This window comes from Chiloscyllium punctatum, chromosome 46 (genome assembly GCF_047496795.1).
Source record: "Chiloscyllium punctatum isolate Juve2018m chromosome 46, sChiPun1.3, whole genome shotgun sequence".
In the NCBI taxonomy this organism is placed as follows: domain Eukaryota; kingdom Metazoa; phylum Chordata; class Chondrichthyes; order Orectolobiformes; family Hemiscylliidae; genus Chiloscyllium; species Chiloscyllium punctatum.
The window spans coordinates 55,427,534-55,449,943 of NC_092784.1; the positions used below are offsets into that span (position 1 = coordinate 55,427,534).

General features: G+C 44.0%; 1 protein-coding gene across 8 annotated transcripts in view; it reads left to right on the forward strand.

Moving 5' to 3' along the window:
* The window catches only part of LOC140468119 (microtubule-associated serine/threonine-protein kinase 1-like), a 156,982-nt gene that overhangs the window by 99,155 nt on the left and 35,417 nt on the right, over window positions 1-22,410 (forward strand). For all 8 annotated transcript variants that reach the window (XM_072564305.1, XM_072564304.1, XM_072564308.1 and 5 more), the window contains 7 exons: window positions 3,452-3,661; window positions 7,742-7,843; window positions 11,708-11,840; window positions 14,191-14,258; window positions 16,635-16,720; window positions 20,017-20,225; window positions 22,135-22,273. In XM_072564305.1, coding sequence (XP_072420406.1) covers window positions 3,452-3,661; window positions 7,742-7,843; window positions 11,708-11,840; window positions 14,191-14,258; window positions 16,635-16,720; window positions 20,017-20,225; window positions 22,135-22,273 — 947 coding nt within the window. The remainder of the gene's footprint in view (window positions 1-3,451; window positions 3,662-7,741; window positions 7,844-11,707; window positions 11,841-14,190; window positions 14,259-16,634; window positions 16,721-20,016; window positions 20,226-22,134; window positions 22,274-22,410) is intronic.

Genomic DNA, 22,410 nt, shown 5'->3' on the forward strand with positions numbered 1-22,410 from the left:
GTTCGATTCCAGCCTCAGGCGACTGTGTGGAGTTTGCACGTTCTCCCCTGTCTGCGTGGGTTTCCTCTGGGTGCTCTGGTTTCCTCCCACAGTTCAAGGATGTGCAGGCCAGGTGAATTGGCCATGCCAAATTGCCCATAGTATTAGGTACATTAGTCAGAATGAAATGGGTCTGTGTGGGTTACTCTTCGGAGGGTCGGTGTGGACTTGTTGGGCTGAAGGGCTTGTTTCCACACTGTAGGGAATCTAATCTAATCTAATCCAATATGGAAGAATCCCTTGGGGCCTTGGAGGGAAGTAAGGGGGGAGGTGTGGGCGCATGTTTTACATTTCTTGCGGTTGCAGGGGAAGGTGCCGGGCGTGGAGGTTGGGTTGGTGGGGGGTGTAGACCTGACGAGGGAGTCACGGAGGGAGTGGTCTTTTCGGAATGCTGATAGGGGAGGGGAGGGAAATATATCCCTGGTGGTGGGGTCCGTTTGGAGGTGGCAGAAATGACGACGGATGATATGATGTATATGGAGGTTGGTGGGGTGTTAGATGAGGACCAGTGGGGTTCTGTCCTGGTGGTGATTGGAGGGGCGGGGCTCAAGGGCGGAGGAGCAGGAAGTGGAGGAGATGCGGTGGAGGGCATCGTCGATCACATCTGGGGGGAAATTGCGGTCTTTGAGGAAGGAGGCCATCCCAGGAGGACCAGTTCCAATACCGTACAACCCAGATGACCTCCTTCTTCAAAGACCGCAATTCCCCCCAGACGTGATCGACAATGCCCTCCTCCACTTTCCGCTCTTCCGCCCTTGAGCCCTGACCCTCCAATCGCCACCGGGACAGAACCCCACTGGTCCTCACCTACCACCCCACCAACCTCCATATACATTGTATCATCTGTCGTCATTTCCGCCACCTCCAAACGGACCCCACCACCAGGAATATATTTCCCTCCCCTCCCCTATCAGCGTTCTGAAAAGACCACTCCCTCCGTGACTCCCTCGTCAGGTCTACACCCCCCACCAACCCAACCTCCACTCCCAGCACCTTCCCCTGCACCCGCAAGAAATGCAAAACTTGCGCCCACACCTCCCCCCTTACTTCCCTCCAAGGCCCCATGGGATCCTTCCATATCCGCCACAAATTCACCTGCACCTCCACACACATCATTTACTGCATCCGCTGCACCCGATGTGGCCCCCTCTATATTGGGGAGACAGGCCGCCTACTTGCGGAACGTTTCAGAGAACACCTCTGGGACACCCGGACCAACCAACCCAACCACCCCGTGGCTCAACACTTCAACTCCCCCTCCCACTCCACCAAGGACATGCAGGTCCTTGGACTCCTCCATCACCCGACCCTAGCTACATGACGGCTGGAGGAAGAGCACCTCATCTTCCGCCTAGGTACCCTCCGGTATTGGAACTGGTCCTCCTGGGATGGCCTCCTTCTTCAAAGACTGCAATTTCCCCCCAGATGTGATCGACGATGCCTTCCACCGCATCTCCTCCACTTCCCGCTCCTCCCCCCTTGAGCCCCGTCCCTCCAATCGCCACCAGGACAAAACCCCACTGGTCCTAGGTACCCGACAAGGGATGAACTCAGATATCTCCAGTTTCCTCATTTCTCCTCCCCCCACCTTGTCTCAGTCCCAACCCTCGAACTCAGCACTGCCTTCCTAATCTGCAATCTTCTTCCTGACTTCTCCCCCCCCCCCCCACCACCCCCACTCCGGCCTATCACCCTCACCTTAACCTCCTTCCACCTATCGCATTTCCAATGCCCCTCCCCCAAGTCTCTCCTCCCTACCTTTTATCTTAACCTGCTGGACACAATTTCCTCATTCCTGAAGAAGGGCTCATGCCCGAAACGTCGATTCTCCTGCTCCTTGGACGCTGCCTGACCTGCTGCACTTTTCCAGCAACACATTTTCAGCTCCGATCTCCAGCATCTGCAGTCCTCACTTTCTCCCTTGAGAACTGAATACCTACAACAAATCCCCAAAATTGAATTATTACATTCCTGAGACTCAGCAAAAATTAGTACAGTATTTACAAGGAGAAAAAAAGTGCATTTAAGGAAAAGTTTCCTCCTTATGTATGTAAATCTGAAGGAACACCTGATATTTAATGAAACTCTGCGTAATCAGATTGTAGGGCTGTGATTCTAATTACAAAGTTCTCAAGTTTCACTTGACACTCTACGATGGCATTTGAAGTTTTTTGCTTGTTCATGTGAATCTATCCAGTATCTTGCTCTGCTGTGAATCAGTGAGAAGGTGAACCTGCCTAGTGTAATCATGCTCATTTTACGATTAAACTGCTGAGGCTTTTTATGGAAACTGACTGTACTTTAATCTGAAATTATTCATGTGAAAGCTCAAACTCCCTCTCCACGAAACTGCAAGCCTTCATTTTTACAAATAAATGATGAAACTTAATATTTACCTCAGACGAAAACTTAAATTATTTTGCACAAGAAATCTTGTATTACTCGCGATTAAAGATTATATTTATTCCCAATCTCACTTCAATTGACGTTCACAGCTATACAGCTAGAGATGTTTGGCGCAACTTGTTAAATATGGTGAAACATTTTGGGTGTGATGCAGGGAGACAGCGCAGATGGGTGTTGGTGCTGGGATGGATTGCAGGCTGTGAGAGGCTGTGATTGGAAGGTGGGGAAGTCTATTTTCTTTGAGGGGAGTGGGTGGGGTGAGCCTGTCTGCTCCTCACGACCCACAAGAAGTGCTGTAAATCTCCCAAATAGCTCTTTGGTATGTTTCCCGAACACGAACCTCACCCATCCCCTCCCGTCTCTAACCCAGCACTCCACCCAACTGCTCCCAGGCAGCAATGATCTGTTTTCTGTTTCAGAGACATCACGAAGAGAAACAGTGAGCTATGACTGATAGTTAGCATTCACCAAGTAGCAAAACCTTAAATTATGGTCTTACATTAATCGGTCTTTTACCCTCAGTCGGTATGAGTCAAAGGTGAGAAAATGAGCAGAGTGATTAAAATCTGATTGAATCTGATTGAGGGGTTGAATGGCCTTGACCTGTTCTGAGAATCTGTCCCATGCAGGAACTGAAAATCTCAAACAGAGTAATAAAGAAGGAAACTGATGTATTGTTAGGATTTGATTTACCCAAAACTAAGTTCTCATCAATGATAGGCCAAGGGAAGTGTGCCCATTTCACTCTCGTACATGACCACTCAAGGATCCTTGTAAACTGGACCTGTCTTGTACAGGAAATCTGTGAGCAACTGAATAGGCTGCAGTGTCTTGAAGTGAATATTCAAGGAATTTCTTGGCAGCATGGATTTGAATCCTCTTCTTAAAAACCCCCTAACACCTAACCGTTCAGGCCGATTGAGCCACAGCATTAAGCCTTTCACTCTCAAGACAATAGAATTGTTTTGTAAACAGAGGCCAATAACACTTGTGATTCCTTCTTCAGGCCACCGCCCAAATGGAGGAAAGGCTACAGGAGTTCTTCACAGTCAACGCTCCAGAAAACGTGCTCCCCCTGGCTGATGGGGTCCTCAGCTTCATCCACCACCAGGTCATTGGAATGTCCAGGGACTGCCTGGACAAGTCGCACGAGGGGCTCATCACTTCACGCTACTTCTATGAGCTGCAGGAGAATCTGGAGAAGCTATTGCAGGATGTGAGTCAGCCCATATGTTTCGTAAAACATGCAGGAGTCTTATCAAATGTGTTCTTTCAATGTGCATGTTGCCGATCAAGAAGCCATTATTTTGTTAAAAGTGTCAGAGAGCTGTACAGCACAGACACAGAGCCTTCAGTACAACTCGACATGCCGACCAGATATCCTAAATTAATCTAGTCCCATTTGCTAGTATTTTGCCCATATCCCTCTAAACCCTTCCTACACATATACCCATCTTTTAAATGTTGTAATTGTACCAGCCTCCACCGTTTCCTCCGGCAGCTCATTCCATGCAAGCACTACCCTCTGAGTGAAAAGGTTGCCCCTGAGATTCCTTTTAAATTTTCCCCCTTGCCTGAAAACCTTTTCTCTCTAGTTTTGGACTCCCTTACCCTGGGAAAAATACCGTGTCTATTTACCCTATCTGTGGCCCTCATGATTTTATAAACCTTGATAAGGTCACCCCTCAGCCTCCGATGCACTAGGGAAATTAGACCCAGCATATTCAGCCTCTCTCTATAGCACAAATCCTGGCAACGTCCTTGTAAATCTATTCTGAACCCTTTCAAGTTTAACAGCATCTTCCCTACAGCGGGGCGACCAGAAATGAATGCAGTTAATGTTACAGATCGGTTCTAGAAAGAGCTAAAATGTTTTCCTCCCATCACTGCCTCCCTCACCCCACATGCCCCCTCCCTCATACCCCATAGTTGGAGAGCATCCAACTACCATTTCATGAACATACTCCATTATTCACCAGAGGGGAACCCAAAACAATCTGCTCACCCCTTTAGGTAGGACATGTGAGTTTTTGAGAGAGTTTTATAAGTAATTTACAAGAATGTTTTCAGTGAAGTGGGATTTTAGTTGCAAAGTCAAGTTGGAGAAGCTGAGACTGTCCTCTTCAGATCAAAGAGGATTGAGGGGAAATTTGACAAAGTTGCACAAGATTGTGATGGGTTTGGATAAGGCAAAGTAAAGTTGTTAGCTGATTGTACAAGAATTGTAGAATACCAATTTAAGGTTGGATATGTGATGCAGGAGGATATGAAGAAGAACTTTTTTTTATGCAGTGAATTGTGAGGACTTGGAACTGACTGACCATGGGAGTGGTGAAAGTTAAGGTGATCAATGATTCGAAAAGAATATCCAACACCAATAAACCTGCAGGGCTGTGGGGATAGAACAGGAGAATGGGACTGAGCGGATTTCTCTACAGAGAGCCAGAATGAACTTCTGTGCGAAAATGACTGAAAGTAGGCAGGTTGTTTTGCATTGATGATGCAAAGGTCAGCAGGCAATTTGAATGGGTGCAGAATTTAAAGGTCCAGGTTTAAAATGATGAAACCAGTGTGGAAACTAGAAGTTATAACCACCTCTCTCTATAGACAAAGCTGGATAAATAAATGGATATAAACATCTAGCCGTGGTAGGTATAGACGAAGACGATCCCACATACAGTAAAGAGCAAAGAAAGATTTGTTTATTTCCACCTTATAGCATGGTTTGGGAATATCCCAAAGGACAGTGAATTACTTTGAAATGAAGTCATTGTTGTTACGTAGGAAAACACAGCAGTCATTTAGTTCCCAACAATAACCCACAAACAGCAATGAAATGGTGCTTCCAAATAAACCTGTTGGACTATAACCTGGTGTTGTGTGATTTTTAACTTTGTCCACCCCAGTCCAATACCGGTGTCTCCAAAGCAATGAAATGAATGGTTTGGTGTTTTCCGGGGTATCAGTTGGTGCTGAGTTGTTTGCAAGGGCGATTAAGAGAATTCCCTGCTCTCCTTTGAATAATACCTTGAGACCTTTAATGTCTGTGTTTTTTCACATAAATTATAAACAGTTAGCAGGCAAGTATGACAGGTAATTGGAATGTACACAACACGTTAGCTTGAACAGGATAGAATATAAAAGTAAGGAGGCAGGAGCTCTTAAGGCACAGGCTCTTAGGGTCCCTGACTCTAATCTAGAAGATCTGGATTCAATCCCACCAGCTCCATAGATGCGTAATAACATCTCTGAAGATATTTATTAGGAAATATCTAAAAGTAGGGAGGTATTGTTACAACTATTGGAGGCATTAGTGAGACCACATCTGGAGCACAGTGGACAGTTTTGCCTTTTTACGTAAGGAAGGATAGATTTGCATTGGAATCAGTTCAGAGATGATTCACTCCTGGGATGACAACATAGTCTTGTGGGGAAAAGTTTGAAGTTAGGAGCTTCAGAGAACAAGAGACGGATCTTTTTGAAATGTGTGAAATTCTGAGATGACAGTGTAGAAACTGAGAGGATGTTTCTCCTAATGGAGAATTGAGAACTGGGGAGTGTAAATTTAAACAAAAAGAAACTTGATTTATTTTTTATTTCAAATAGGAATTTCTTCTCTCAGGTGGCTGTTAATCTTTCGAATCCTCTTCCACAGAGAGCAGTGCACTGGGCCACTGCTTATGTTCAAGTGTGACTTAGATGTTTACTCAGCAAGGGTTATGGGGACAGGCACGAACGTAGAGTTAAGACCACAATTAGGTCACCAATACCTTACCAGATAGTACAGTAGGTTTGACAAGTCGAATGGCCTGCTTCTCCTTATATTCTATATGATCCTGTGATCTTATGTTGTTTGGAGGACAATCCTTGCAAGATTGAGACACTAACTGCATACCAGACTTCAGTGTCATCCTAGATTATGACTTCAGCCCTAGATTCGGGCTTTGACTCACCACTTGAGTCAGAAATAAGAGTAGCCAGTGACTGAGTCAAGATGACACACTGGATCAAATGCTATTGGAGAGCAATGGTAGAGACACACTGGGTGACTAAGTCATGATCTAGTTGAATGCCAGAAGAAACCTGAGGGACTGAATAGTCGAGTTCTGTTCCTATGCGGCATTGAGAATGATTCTTGCATAATACGCTTTGGGCACCAGAGAACATTTCTGCAGAATTCTCTGTCAGGAAGGTAAATGTGCAAGGCTCTGGCAATATAAATGGTGCTTGGTCTGTGGAAGAAGTCAGGTAATTTAAATGATCATCACTCTTCTTCTTCTTGTTTTGACCAAACTAAAAGTATTAAAAGCTTTGGATATCTTGGATGTTGGAGCACCAATGATGCAGAGGCATGTCTGTCTCTTCTGTAATCAAATTCCTCATGTCAGCCATATTTGATGGCAAGGTGTTGGGAGGGTGGTTGTCTTCATAGTACACATTTGCACAATTCCTGTCGTCAAGTCTAAAGTGATGTGAGTGTCACCATGGAAATAGAATGGCGGCAGTGCACAATAACTTAAAAAACAAATACCTCTAATTTAGGCACATGGCTAATACTGAGAGCACCCATCCCATAAGTCACTTACACCTTAAGCCTCATCTGACTCATGGAAATTTTTGGACAGGGACCATTCATCCCATCATGTCCATGCTGCTTCTTTGAAAGAGTCATCCAATCAGCTCCACCTTCCAAAGCCAAAATGTCCTTCCAGAAAACAAAACCCAAAAGTTAATCAATCACAGATTTTGCACAAAGTACAATTAAATGGAAATCCATTTTATTGCTGATTCTATTTGAATATTTTGCCACACCCACACATCAATGGGAGCATCATTAGTGAATGATGGGGAGATTTTCCACGCCATAGGGTGCCTAGGACCTGAATTAGAGCCTTCCTTTGTGTCCTGCGATGCTGTCATCATTTCATCTGCTTGTCTTGGATTAGTTCCAACAGAATCATAGAATTGTTATGGTGCAGAAAGAGGCCACTCAGCCCATTGTGCCTGCACCAGCTCCTCAAGCGTACTACCTAGTGCCATTCTTCTGCCTTTTCCCTCTATCCAAACAATCAGCTAATGCATTCCTGAATGCCTCAATTGAACCTGCCTCCACCAAACCTCCAGACACTGCATTCCAGACTCTAACAATGTGTGAAAAAGTATTTTTCTCACATCACCTTGTTTCTTTTGCATGTCACTGTAAATATACACCATTTTATTCTTGTTCCTTTTATGAGCGGGGATTGAAGTGTTCCAGGTCAGTTCTAACACAAGCAACATCTCCCATTCCTCCCAGGCACATGAACGATCTGAGAGTTCAGAGGTTGCTTTTGTGACACAGTTGGTGAAGAAGCTCCTGATCATCATTGCACGGCCAGCACGGTTACTCGAGTGTCTGGTAAGCCACATTATTCTGTACTCTCCAATATGGATATACCAATTCCCTATTGTATTATTATATTGTATCTTCAGGCACCACTTCAAAATGGGGCCTTTGACTTCAGAAACGTAGAAACTTAGAAAACAGGAGCAGGAGCAGGCCATTTGACCCTTTGAGCTTGCTCTGCCATTCACTAGGATCATGACTGATCATCCAAGTGAATAGTGTGTTGCCCAATATCTTTTGACCATTTAACCTCCAAGTGTTATACCCAACTCCTTTTTGAAATCAGACAATGTTTAGGCCTCGGCTCCTTTCTGTGGTAGTGAATTCCATAGGCTCACAACTCTGCAGGTGAAGATCTTTCTCCTAGTCTCAGTCCTAAATGGTCTACCCTGTATCCTTAGACTGCGAGCCCTGGTAAAGGTGATACAGGTTGCACAGATACGTGCCTGCAATCCTGTAAACCATAGCACAATTAAATCTCAAAGCTAAGTTTGTGGGCGGCACGGTGGCACAGTGGTTAGCACTGCTGCCTCACAGCACCAGAGACCCGGGTTCAATTCCCGCCTCAGGCGACTGTCTGTGTGGAGTTTGCACATTCTCCCCGTGTCTGCGTGGGTTTCCTCCGGGTGCTCCGGTTTCCTCCCACAGTCCAAAAATGTGCCGGTCAGGTGAATTGGCCATGCTAAATTGCTAGTAGTGTTAGGTAAGGGGTAGATGTAGGGGTATGGATGGGTTACGCTTCGGCGGGTCGGTGCGGACTTGTTGGGCCGAAGGGCCTGTTTCCACACTGTAAGTAATCTAATCTAATCTAATCTTACTTGCCAACCTCATGCAGACCAGAAACAGGAACACAGGTCACTCTTCACTCATTTCTCCCTTCACACGATTTTCAGTTGCAAACAGTGAGGGTTGATCCATTTTGCTAAGGGTTTTGTCAATGCTGTGAGCTGTCAACTCAGGATTTGTACCACCGGTTTACGTACAGAAGAATGAAATGAGAGTGTTTCAGTTTCTTCTGCAGTGCTGCACCTTATCTCTGGGCTCCTGGGAGCATGTAGAATGTAGATATGTTGATTCTTGTGACCTCCCATTGCTCCCAAAATCATCAAAAGTACATTGCTCTCCCACTGCCATTACCCAATGATGCAGACCACTGAGTACCCGGTAATATTGAGGGAGGGGGAGTGATTGCATTTGGTGCAAGTGAATAGCAATGAAACACTGTTCATACTATGCCTCAGCCTTACAGCTGATATTCTGGTGGGAAATATAGCCCTGGATGTCAGTATATATTACGTCTGAGAAAATGGAGTTGAGTGATTGGACTAAAACAGTTTGAGATCCTATATGGAATCTTGCTGAAATAACACAACCTCCAACATGGGAAGCCCTGTAATTGCTGACGTTTAATAGAACAGTAGAGTGATACCATGCAGAAGGAGGCCATTCAGCCCTCGTGCCAGTACTCACTCTTGATAGAGAGTTAACTCCTCTACCCCTTACTCTTTGCAAAATTAATTCGGTCTTCAGGGGATGGATTTGAACTTTGATCCCTGAGTTAGTAGTCTAGTAACATAAGCACTACAGATTTACATTCAGCTCACTAAGTTAATTTAATATTGGTGATAGACATCACTCACTGCTGGAAGAACCCACCCATTGCTGTGACCTGAGGGTTACCCTGAACTCATTTAGCCAATCACATCAGCGAGTGGGTTTTGAGTTCCCCTGACACTCCCACCCCCTCCCCCAGTGTTGAGGATGTAGCAATTCATGAAAACAACAAGCCCACCCTGACCCCACTCACCACATTCACATGTGTCTCATAGCTGGAGTCAGGAGTTAGGATACCACCTCCCTCCTGCCTCTCTAGTGCTGACAAATACTCTCTCAATAGGAATAAATGACTACATTGCCCGAGCAGAAAGGACTCCTCTGTGCTTTAGGTTATTAGCATCAAGGCACGGTCAACCTAACCGCTCCTGCCTCTTGCAGCTCCACCAACAAGGGAAGTCTGGGTTTTCCGATGGGCACATCAGTTTGTCTGGGACTGACAGAGCAAAGTCAGGGGAACCCTGTTTGGTCTGGCCACACCCAAGTTATATGTGGAGCAAACAAGAACCCTAATTTACACTTGGATTCTTGGCCCGACTCACAGCAACCTGAAGGATGTTGAAGGAAATGTCTTTTGTTGGGAAACCAGGAGATTGGTTTGTTCAGATTTGGGTCTAAGTTGCACTGTTATCTTGCAACTGCCTCATAGTTATAGCTAACCTAAAGAACACTAGCCGTTTAAGTGGGAAAACTGCATTAACATATCACCTGATCTTTGTAGAGACATAATGGGAAGGTGGTGGCATAATGGTAATGTCACTGGACTAGTAATCCAGGCTAGTGCTTTGAGGACAGAGATTCAAATAGCTATGGCAGATGGACAAAGTTCAAATTAAATAACATCTGAAGTAAAAAGTCAGTCTAATGATGACTATGTGACCATTGTCAATTGTTTTAAAAATTAATCAGATTCATTGCTGTCCTTTAGGGAAGGAAATCTTACCTGGTCTGTTCTACATAGGATTCGAGACCCATCACAATGTGGTTGACTCCTAACATTACTCTGGGCATTTAGGACTGAGTAATAAATCCTGGCCAAGACAGCGACACTCGCATACCATGAACAAATAAAAGCTATGAACCACAGTTTGACATGATATCAATTGAGGACGTACCTGGCTAGATGATGTAAAGCTCAGGCAAAGAGGCATCTCTTAAAGTGTAAATCAAGATGAAGAGAGGAGAGGAAGGCTAAATGGAGGGATAGGATCCTAAAAGGATAGTATCCAAGCAGCTGGAGGTATGGCTGCCAATTGAAATCAGGGAAGAGTGATAGGATAGAGCTGGATATTGCAGAGTTGTGGAGCTTTATTTAAATTAGCTACATACAAATTCTCAAAAGGATTTTTCAGTTCATTCTCTGGGAACCACTGGCCCTTACTGTCTATGACTAGTTTCCCTGAACAACTTTCTTCAAAGCCCTGGTTTAATTTGACCTCATGGCTAGTTAGGCCTGTTTAGAGGTCAGCCAGAGTCACCCACATGTGTGTGGGACTGGACTCACTTATAAATGCAGAACAGGATAGGAATAGTGCATTTCCTTTCTGAAAAAAAAATTAGTGAATCACTTATTTGTAGGACAATCCAATAACATTGCAGTCACATTTATTCTAGGTTCTCGGGAGATTAATGCTGGAGGGGAGGTTTCCTCAGAGCTGTTCTATAACTTAATTGGAAAGACAATGTCAAATAGAAAGAAAGACTTGCATTGATATAGCCCTTTTCACAGTCACAAGACATTTTAAAGTGCCTAGCAACTGCTGAAGTACTCAATGTTACAGTTGTTGTAATGTAGCAATGTAGTGAGTTGGATGATCAGCCATGGTCATATTGACTGGCGGAGCAGCATCGAAGGGCTGAATGGCCCCACAAAGAGCAATGGGAGATTGACCAAATAATCTGATATTTGTGATGTTGATCAACAGTGGCCAGGACATTTGAGATTAAACCGGGTCAGTTTTGAAATTTATGGCCATGGAAGGTTTTACATCCACCTAGGCAGTCAGGACCTCTATTTAACGACCCATACAAAAGACACCAAATCCGACGGGATAGTGCCCCTTACTGGGGGCTGAGCAAAGATCTTTGATGCTCATCCTCTGATGTGGGAGTTGAATCAAGAACATTCTGATTCAATGATGTAAAGATCCCTTACATGCAGAAACTGTGTAGTACCCAGTCTAGCAAATGGACTTTGAGAAAACTACTAAGTTCACCAAAACTCTCTCAAACACAGCCCTTGCTTTCATCCACTCCATGCAGGAATTTAACCCTGAGGAATTTTACCATCTGTTGGAGGCTGCTGAGGACCATGCAAAGGAGGGCCATGGCATTAAAATTGACATTCCCCGTTACATCATCAGCCAGCTGGGACTCACCCGGGACCCCCTGGAAGGTAAGGACATTCTGATTTCTACTGTTCTAAATAAACCTTAAACACGTTCAACAGCCCCCAGTGATGCGCTGTGACTAAAATCTAAATTAAATGGTCAATGGAAACTTCTTTAAAATATCATTATTCAGGCGATGATACACTCAGTCCCTGTAATGGCCACTGGTTCCTAAAGGCATGCTCTTCTTTCTAATGCTATTTTCAAACACCCTGATTGGACACAATATGACACACCACTGTGGTAAATGAGATCTGAACCTAGATCTTCACATCCAAAGTAGGGACACTCCCACTGTGCCACAAAAGCCTGAAGCACTTAACTGTCAACTCTAATGGACTTGCGCAGCTTAAGTGTTTGGCCACTGTGCCATGCCATCAATCTACAGCACTTCCAATAACAAAATAAAATCCTACAGCTAAATCTCATGAAAATTGCTAAAGCTTTTGCTAATTGTAAATTAATTCTTAAAAATAAAATTGGCAGAAGTGTCAGAAGCCAGAGAACATTGATTCATTTGCAAAAAGAACCAGTTAAGGAAAAAGATTGTTGTTCATCAGTTGTTAAGTTGTGAACAGCAGGCCTGCAAGGGCAGTCAGAGCAGAGTCAAATGCACAAAGAGAGTTGAAGTAGGAAATAGGGATGAATTGGATAGTCTTTCCAAAATCTGTCTTGGGTTTGATGGTATAAATGGCCTGCTTTGTGCTGGAGGTTTGTCTCTGCCTCCTAGTAGGGAACAGTTCCACTGGAGCCAGTAGCCATTTGTCCCCTGTGAGCCTGTATACAGGAGCACAGAGATGGCAAGGCTGTGACAGCGATGTGAATCTTTAAGGGATGAAGGTGCAGGACACTCAGTTGTCCTTAGTATTACAGTCAGGATTCAGAACACTATGCTTGCACCAATCAAGGCAGCCTATTCAACTGCAAGAGGCACCATTGTGAAGCCTTGTTCTATTTTCATCTGACACTTGTAAGTGTGCACTTCCACACAATAACTACTGGAACGATTCCTAGAATGAGAGACCTGGTGCACACGTATTTCTTAGCTTGTTTAGAAAACTTGAAGCTCTTTGTAGTGGTCCTACTAATTCAGAATGAAGGCCGCTACCCTGCTGCAGCACATGCTTTCCAATCGATACGCTTCAACGTCAGAGTAGGGACACATTCATTCACTGAACTTACAGAGTAAATATGTGCTTTACAATTGTTATGTCTGTCATCTCCATCTGCATATGAGGCATGATTGGTAGGGCATCGTGTTGTCTAGGTTTAAACATGAGTTGTTTGTTTGTTCTGCTTGAGCTATGCATTGGGAACAGCATTTATAATCACAGCAATACCATGTAGGAACTGGACATGTAGCAGACATGAGCCATGGTGTGAGGCAGTAAAATAAGAGACATAGTGCCCTTTTCAGCACTGCACCCCCTTCAGGATAAGTGTCTCATTATGCACCAAGCTGTCAGAAACCCTGGCCTTCCCTACACACATTGTCCTTTTATGCACAGTCTTCCCGCTCATGCATGTTAAGCCAGTTTATGAACAAATTCCTCTCGTACACAGACTGCTGTTTTATGCACATACTCTTGTTCACACACTGCCCCCTCATGCTCGTCCAACAGCCATGTGCATACTACACTCCTTGTACCCATACTGCCTGCTGGTGCACACATTGATCTCTTCCGAACACATTACACTGTCGGGCACACAGCAACCTCTTGTTTGTGTGCTTTCCTCTCTCCTGCACATTCCAGCCATTTGCACACACCATTGTTCCCTTCCTGACCTTGTGAACACATTGCCTTCTTGCATGTGCAAAGATACACATTTCCTGAAGTCTTTTTAGAGCATCTTTGACAATGTTTTGTGACGAGCTCCCTGTTTCCAACAAAAAGGTGGGGGTAAAGAAGAGGTGGGGGGGGGGGGGGGGAATTGGGAAAAGAGAAACAAAATAACATTTGGACACTTCCTTTTGAAATTAGTTGAATTAACTACAGTGAAGAATTTATCAAAATGATCTTATCTGGTTTGGTGTAAACTCAGATCCCTAGTTTGACATCATATTCTAACCAATCAACTTCAATTTCAGAGAGCCATGTGTAATTTTAAAAGCACATTGCCTTAGATTTACATGATCAAACCTTGCAGGTGAGGTGATTGGATTCTTCAGTCTGATAATGCACACAGTTATCACCTTCTGTTGTGTTCTATTTCAGTGTCCAGCCTGTGGACACATTTGCACACCTCATTTGTAATAACACGGTACTAAGAAATAAGGTTCTGAGTGTCTTGCCCCTTTAAGAGGGCTGCTAAACCTGATATGCTCAATACTTATTCTCATATTCTTGTGAACAGAAATGGCCCATCTGGATACCTATGACAGTCCAAATCTCAACACCCAAGAACTGGTCGACTTGATCGATGTGAGTTCATTCAGCCAGAGTTTTGTCTGTGTTTCTTAAAATATTTGTACGCAAACAATGGAAGGTTTCATCTCTTGCTTTCTCCCTCAACAGCTTTGAAGGCCTGGTGTGTACAGCTCTATATTGTCAATGTGGGATGTGGTCTCTGATGGTTCATGTCCACAAGGTCAAGCAGCATCTTTATTGAGAGAGACAAAATTAACATTTCAGGGTGATCATCTTTCATCAGTTCAGATGGAAGGTCACCAACATGAAGTGGTAACTCTGTTCCTCCTTTCACAGATATTGTTAGGCCTGCTGAGTAATTACAGTTTTTGGTTTAGGTTTCCAGCATTAGCTGGATTTTCCTCTTTCTGGATCCGGAGATCACAGTAGTTTATGGACATTCTGCCTCAGCACTTATCCCCATGTTTTGGAGTTGAGCCCTTTATGCAAGGTAACCTTTAGTCCCTCTATAATGGCCAGGAATGCCTGTTGCCCTTTGTGAACGATAACTAATTACTTAAAGTCCAGAGCTGAGAGCTTCATTTGGTCCCTCTGATCTCCTGCGAACTTGAGCAAAACTTTAGATGTGTCGTAAGCAAGCGCCAATCTCAGGTGATTTTGTTCCATACCAATGCTGTGGAAGGGAGCTCGTAACTGCAGTATTGTCGGACAGGTTCTATGTGAGGTGTTGTCCTTTGTCTCTCTAACTCTCATTGTGTTTTGCATTCCTTCTGTTTTTCTTTTGCTGCTTTTATGCTTCTCTTTTTCTCTGCCCTAGTCTTTTTCTATCACTGTAGCATCATAGGAGGTCTCCTTCTCAGTTCTACCCCAGTGTGGGTGGCACGGTGGTTAGCACTGCTGCCTCACAGCGCCAGAGACCCGGGTTCAATTCCCATCTCAGGCGACTCTCTGTGTGGAGTTTGCACATTCTCCCTGTGTCTGTGTGGGTTTCCTCTGGGTGCTCCGGTTTCCTCCCACAATCCAAAAATTGCAGGATGGGTGAATTGGCCATGCTAAATTGCCCGTAGTGTTAGGTGAAGAGGTAAATGTAGGGGAATGGGTGTGGGTGGGTTGTGCTTCGGTGGATCGGTGTGGACTTGTTGGACCGAAGGGCCTGTTTCCACACTGTAAGTAATCTAATCTAATCTACTCCCAGTGCAACAGTGCACTGTTCCAGCTGAAAGACTGTTTAAAATCCCAAGTATTGAGCAAATATTAAATTTCTCAATTCACTTCCCTGGTGAAGAGGCCATAGCTGAAAGCACTGTACTGTTCATTGTAGTGGCAAGGGTGGCTAATCCTGTGAATGGAAATATCACACAAATATAATAGAAATGCACTTTTAAATTCAGCTTGATTGGGCTTGAGTCATTCTGGAGTAACGCTGAACCTGAACCAGGGAGCAGCTGATGCAGAGAGGAATGTTCACCAGCTTTAAAAATTGAACAAGTGTAATTTCTTTAATGCTTTCCAACAGACTCCAGGATTCAAAGTTTAAGAGAGTGCATGGACAGAAAAGACTTTGCTGCAATTCACTGCTGAAGATAACCTAGAGTGCAGAAGGTCATAGGTCATGCAGCAAGTCACAGAGTAGGGGTGAGGAAGACTGATCACACACTCCATATGTTACACGGCGAGTTACAGACTCTATGCCTTTGTCACCGCCTCATTCGGTAATTCCAGTGCTCAACAAGCTGGGAATCTATCCACTTGTCTTCCTACGCTATAATTTATTTGAAACACTGCCGCCTGAGTATACTAACCTCCGTCAGGTCCTTCTCCCCTGACAGTGACCTGCATCTACTCCCAATTAATGCCTGAAATTGGAGGTTTTCGTTATCATGTTTAAGTCTCATCATCACCCCCGATCCAGCTGTATAACATTTTGTAAAGCTCTCATTCCTGTGACTCTGATGCCTTGTATATTCACATTTCCAACATCTCCCCACCTCCTATGATGCTGCCATTCTCTTCAACCCAGCGTTGGTGACTGGTCCTTCAGCTTGGAGAAAGTGAGGACTGCAGACGCTGGAGCTCAGAGTCGAGAGTGTGGTGCTGGAAAAGCACAGCAGGTCAGGCAGCATCCGAGGAGCAGGAGAATCGACGTTTTGGGCATAAGCCCTTCATCAGGAATCCTGTTCCTGGATACTGCCTGACCTGCTGTGCTTTTCCAGCACTACACTCTGGTCCTTCAGCCTCCCAAGTTCCTCCACCTCCCCAGTTCACTCTCCCCTTTCATTTCTACCCATCCTTTTTGTGCCAGGCCACTTTCTTTCAAACTTTGTCTTTTAGCACAATGCCAAACATTTTGTTTATCCTCTATGCAGCACTTATAAATGCAAATTATTGGTGAAAAATCCAACCCTAACCAACATGTCTGATTTTCCCCAGGGTCGTGGGCCTTCTGGCAAACCCCCAAAGGCACCATCTGAAGAAGACTTTGACACCATTAAACTAATAAGCAATGGGGCATATGGGTAAGTGGGAATATGGATGTTTTATTAATGTATTCTAGGAAAGTATGGATGTTACTTATTGTAGTTAACTTCTTTCGAAAGATCTTGTAATTATAGCCACAAGGTAGTCCAGAACTTGAACTTTGCTGAAAAAGATTCAGCATGTTGTCAAAGCTTATTGTTTACACTCTTCAGGACAAAGGCGAAAATGTCAAGTTTCAGTCACAGACTCATAGAGACATAGAACTGTACAGCATGGATACAGACCATGTAGTCCAATTCATCCATGCCGATCAGATATTGTAAATTAATCTAGTTCTATTTGCCAGCATTTGGTCCATATCCCTCTAAACTCTTCCCATTCATTTACCCATCCAGATGCTTTTTAAATGTTGTAATTGTGCCAGCCTCCACCACTTCCTCTGGCAGCTCATTCTATAAACACACTGTGTGAAAACGGTGCCCCTTAAGACCTTTTTAAATATTTTCCCTCTCACCTTAAACCTATGCCCTCTACTTTTGGACTCCACACTCTTGAAAATAAAACATTGGCTATTCACCTTATCTATGCCCCTCATGGTTTTATAAACCTCTATAAGGTCACCCTCAGTCACCCTCCAGGGAAGAAAGCCACTGTCTATTTAGCCTCTCCCTATAGCTCAAACCCTCCAGTCCTGCCAACATCCTAGTAAATCTTTTCTGCACCCTCTCAAGTTTAGCAACATCCCTTCTATGGGAGGGAGACCAGAATTGTACACAGTATTTTAAAAGTGGCCTCATCAATGTCTTGTACAGCCACAACGTGACACCCCAAATCCTGTACTCAATGTTCTGACCAATGAAGGCAAGCATGTTAATCGCCTTCTATACTGCCCTGTCTGCATGCAACTCCACTTTCAAGGAACAATGCATCTACACCCCTTGGTCTCTTTGTTGAGCAACACTCCCCATGGCCCTACCATTAAGTGTATAAGTCCTGCCCTGGTTTGCCTTACCAAAATACACTTAAACTCCATCTGCCATTCCTGGGCCCATTGGCCCACCTGATCTAGATAATCATCTTCACTGTCCACTACATCACCTATTTTGGTGTCACCTGCAAACTGTGCCTCTTGTAACCACATTCAAATAATTCATACCAAATGATGAAAAGCAATTGACCCAGCACTGATCCTTGTGGCACACCATTGATTACAGGTCTCCTGTCCAAAAGGCAACACTCAATCATCAGCCTCTGTCTCCTACCTTCAAGCCAATTTTGTATCCAGTTAGCTAACTCCCACTGGATCCTATGTGATCTATCTTTCCTAACCAGTGTACCATGTGGAATTTCATCAAACACTTTCCTGAAGTCTATATAGACAATGTCTACCACTCTGCCTTCATCAAAATTAAAAATCACACAACACCAGATTACAGTCCAACAGGTTTAATTGGAAGCACTAGCTTTCGGAGCGCTGATCCTTGTTGGACTATAACCTGGTGTTGTGTCATTTTTAACTTTGTACGCCCCAGTCCAACACCGGCATCTCCAAATCATCAAACTTCTTTGTCACTTCTTCAAAAAAGCTCGATCAAGTTTGTGAGACATGATTTCCCACAGACAAAGCCATATTGACTATCCCTAATCAGCCCTTGCCTTTCCAAATGCATGTATATTCTGTCTCTCAGAATCCCCTCTAACAATGTACCTGCCACTAACGTAAGGCTCCTGGTCTGTAGTTCTCTGCCTTTGCTTAATTTTAAATCATAGAGACTCTTGAAAAGGTTGGCAGCACTATATTGGAGCCAGAAGCTCCTCCAGACAGATTGGAGGATGACGCACAGCAGTGTAGCCACACATGGAAGCTGATTCATGTGGAGTTGGAACAGATGGCATAGGAGTCTTTTCTTTGATGACTTCTGGGTTCTAATTTGTATTATGTGTGGATGATATCCAATTTTTTTTTCTGGAAAAGAATAGGAATTGTGTATGGAAGGGTTCACTGATCATTTGCCAAGTCTAGCTCTAGCTGAGCGATTATATTACGGACTAAGAGATCAATAAAAATTAGTCAACGTTCACTGTCACAGGAGGAGCCCATTCAGCCTGTCCCCTCCCAAAACTGCTTCTGCCATTCAATTAGTAGCTGCCCCTCAGGTCCATTCGCCCAAATTTGTTCCAAATTCCTTAATAACATTACCCAGTAAAAATCAATTGACCTCTGCTTGAAGATATCAATTCTCACCCAACATCTACAGCTTTGTGGGAGGGGAGCTAGATACAAATTTATCTAGAAAAGCGCTTCATTCTTAAGTGGATCAGCAGAGGTATATGCTGCATTGGTATGAACCATTTCTTTGAATGATATGAACAAAAAGCACATGTGCCCTGGCAGGAAATTAGTCAGAGGATCTTTAACATACTAAAAGAGGTCAGTCAGCCCATCGGGGACATACTCTGGAGAGTAACCCATTTCCCGGCTCTGTCCTTGAAGCACCTGCAAGTTTGCTTACCTTAAGCTCCCATCCAGTTTCATTTTGAAATCACTTAGTGTCACCAAGTGCCAGGCCATTGCTGTTGACTGCACCTCTTGTCCAGGACCTTAAATCCATTGCCCCTAACTCTTGAACCATCAGCTAATGGGAACAGCTTTCATACAATCATACAGCACGGAAATAGACCCTTTGGTCCAACCAGTCCATGCCAACCATAATTCTAAACTGAACTAGTCCACCCTGCCCTCGCTTGGCCCATATCCCTCCAAATGTTTCTTATTCGTGTACTTATCTAAATGTCTTTTAAATATTATAACTGTACACTCATCCACCACTTCCACTGGAAGTTCATTCTACACACAAACTACTCTCTGTGTAAAACAAATTGCCCTTGATAATTTTTTTAAAAATCTGTCTTCTCTCCCCTTAAAGAATATGTCCCTTGGTCTTGAAAACCCCCACCTCATGGAAAAGGCATCTGCCATTAACCTTATCTGTATCCCTCATGATTTTATTAGCCTCTATAAGTCCACTCCTCAACCTCCTACCTTTCAGTGAAACAAGTCCCAGCCTATTCAGCCTCTCCCCATATCTCAAACCCTCAATTCCTAGCAACATCCTGGTGAATGTCTTCTGAACCCACTTTAGCTTAATAATATCCTTCCTGTAGCAGGGTAACCAGAACTGGACATAGTACTCCAGAACAGGCCTCACCTCAACATAACTTATCAGAACAATGTGGTTTAATTTAATAACACTTTAAATAGACGCAAAACTAAACAACCCGACTTCCAGTTGAAACTGTTGTTTGAAATGATTGGGTGCTTGCTTTGTTCCAGTGCTGTTTACTTGGTGAGACACAGAGAGACAAGGCAGCGATTTGCCATGAAGAAGATAAACAAACAGAACCTAATACTTCGAAACCAGATCCAGCAGGCATTTGTGGAGCGTGATATCCTCACCTTTGCAGAGAATCCTTTCGTAGTCAGTATGTTCTGCTCTTTTGAGACCAGACGGCATCTCTGCATGGTCATGGAATATGTGGAAGGTGAGTGACAAGACAGCCAGCCCACTGTCACACCTCTGATCTTTGGAACTGGCGCAGTCTAAAAGGGAAAGTGTGGTGGAGGACAAACACTCAAGCAATTGTATTAATATTAATGAAGGGGTAAATACTTTTAATGGGAATGCATAAAAGTTAGGATTTCGTAAACCTACAATTGCTTAAATGATTGTCGGTTTTGGGTAGGGAGGGTTGTTATTCTGGGTGTATGGAATTGATAGGCCGAACATCCTTTATCACCAAAGGATTTTCTAAACAAGGGGTCCACCTGTGGATTGCCAGGGGAGTGGCTGTTTTCCCTGCAGGAGGAAAAGGGGTGGGGTCTAGGACCTGGAAACAGTCCTGGGCTCCCATTTCCCTGGATCTGCCAAAGCCAATGTTGATGTAAATGGTCCAACTCTAAATGCAAGCAAACAGAATATAGTGTAAAAGCAGACCATTCAGCCCATCAAGTCCTCACCAACCTTCCAAAGAGCATCCCACCGATAACCACCTCGGTACCCGATCCCTGTAACCCTGTATTTCCCATGGCTAACCCACCTAGCCTGCACATCCCTGATACTGTGGGCAATTTAACATGGCTAACCCACCTTGGGACGGAGGGATGAAACCGGAGCACCCACAGGAAACCCATGCAGACACAGGGAGAAAGTGCAAACTCCACACACACAGGTTGGGATTGAATCCAGGTTCCTGGCACTGCAAGTTCCTGGTACGTACCACTGAGCCACCATACCACCCATGATGATGTACCTTCTGCGTGCACAGTGCACTAATGTTCAACTAGATTTACTCTTCTGCCCACCACCTCAACCTTTGTAAGAGAAATTTTATGGTTTACATAGGAATTAAACATTCCACTGTGATTCAGCTTATGTAATCAATGCAGTTTATGTAATTAGAGTGTGGCCCAGGCAGTGTAAACTGTAAAGTTATTGAATATTGATATCACTCAGTATCCAGCATCCAGGGCTTATTCATGCAAGTATGTGATACTAACTTTCAAGTGTTGCACCAGTCGCAATCTGGGCTGTATTGGGTCTGTAACAAAGGAATAGGCTATTCAGCCCCTCTAACCTGTTCCATTTCTCGATTTGATCAAGATCTTAACCTGTTTTGATTCCATATTCCTGACTATGTTAAAAAAAAACTATCAAAACAGTTTTACAGTCGCTTGAGATGGAAACTGTCAAATTAATTCCCTCCTTCTCCCAATGCCGTACTCAGGACCTTCAGCGATCATCGCTCTCTAACATTCATCTTCTTGGATAGCGTCCAACATTTTGGTGTTTTTCTCAAATCTGGTACCTCTTGTGCTCCTTAAACTGTCAGTCTGTTTCTTCCTTTGTCTCCCTCTTATTCTGCTACCCTTAATGTTACCAGTTACTCCCAGCTGGTCTAGTTTCTCGCTCCTAAATACATCGCCCGTATCTGTCATCAAACCTCAAAAATGTCGCTCCTTGAGTTTTTTTACTTGAAATCATAGAGTCGTACAGCACGGAAACCATACCTTCTGTCCAACTCATCCACACTGACTAGACATCCCAATCTGACCTAGTCCCATTTGCCAGCACTTGGCCACATCCTTCTAAACCCTTCCTAATCATATACTCAGCCAGATGCATTTTAAATGTTGTAATTGTACCAACCTCCACCACTTCCTCTGGCAGTTTGTTCCATACACGCACCACCCTTTATGTAAAAAGATTACCCCAGGTCCTTTTAAAATCTTTCCCCTCTCACCTTAAACATATGCCCTCTAGTTTTGGACTCCACCACCTCAGAAAAAAGACCTTGTCTATTTATCCTATTAAGGCCCCTCATGATTTGAGGAAATACAGTCTATGCTACCTGTTGTTGTAACTCCAATCTTTTACCAATTTATTTATTGCAGGAGGTGACTGTGCAACATTGCTGAAAAATATTGGCGCATTGCCTGTGGACCTGGCTCAGATGTATTTTGCTGAAACTGTTTTGGCTTTGGAATATTTACATAATTATGGTATTGTCCATCGGGATCTAAAACCTGACAAGTAAGTTTGAAATACCATTCCTGTCAAGGTGAAGTTTACTTTGAGGTTCATATTAACCAGGTATTGTTTAACTAAACGGGTCACATATTTAATGGGAAACACCCTATGTGCATGAAAACCATAGGAGCAGAATTAGG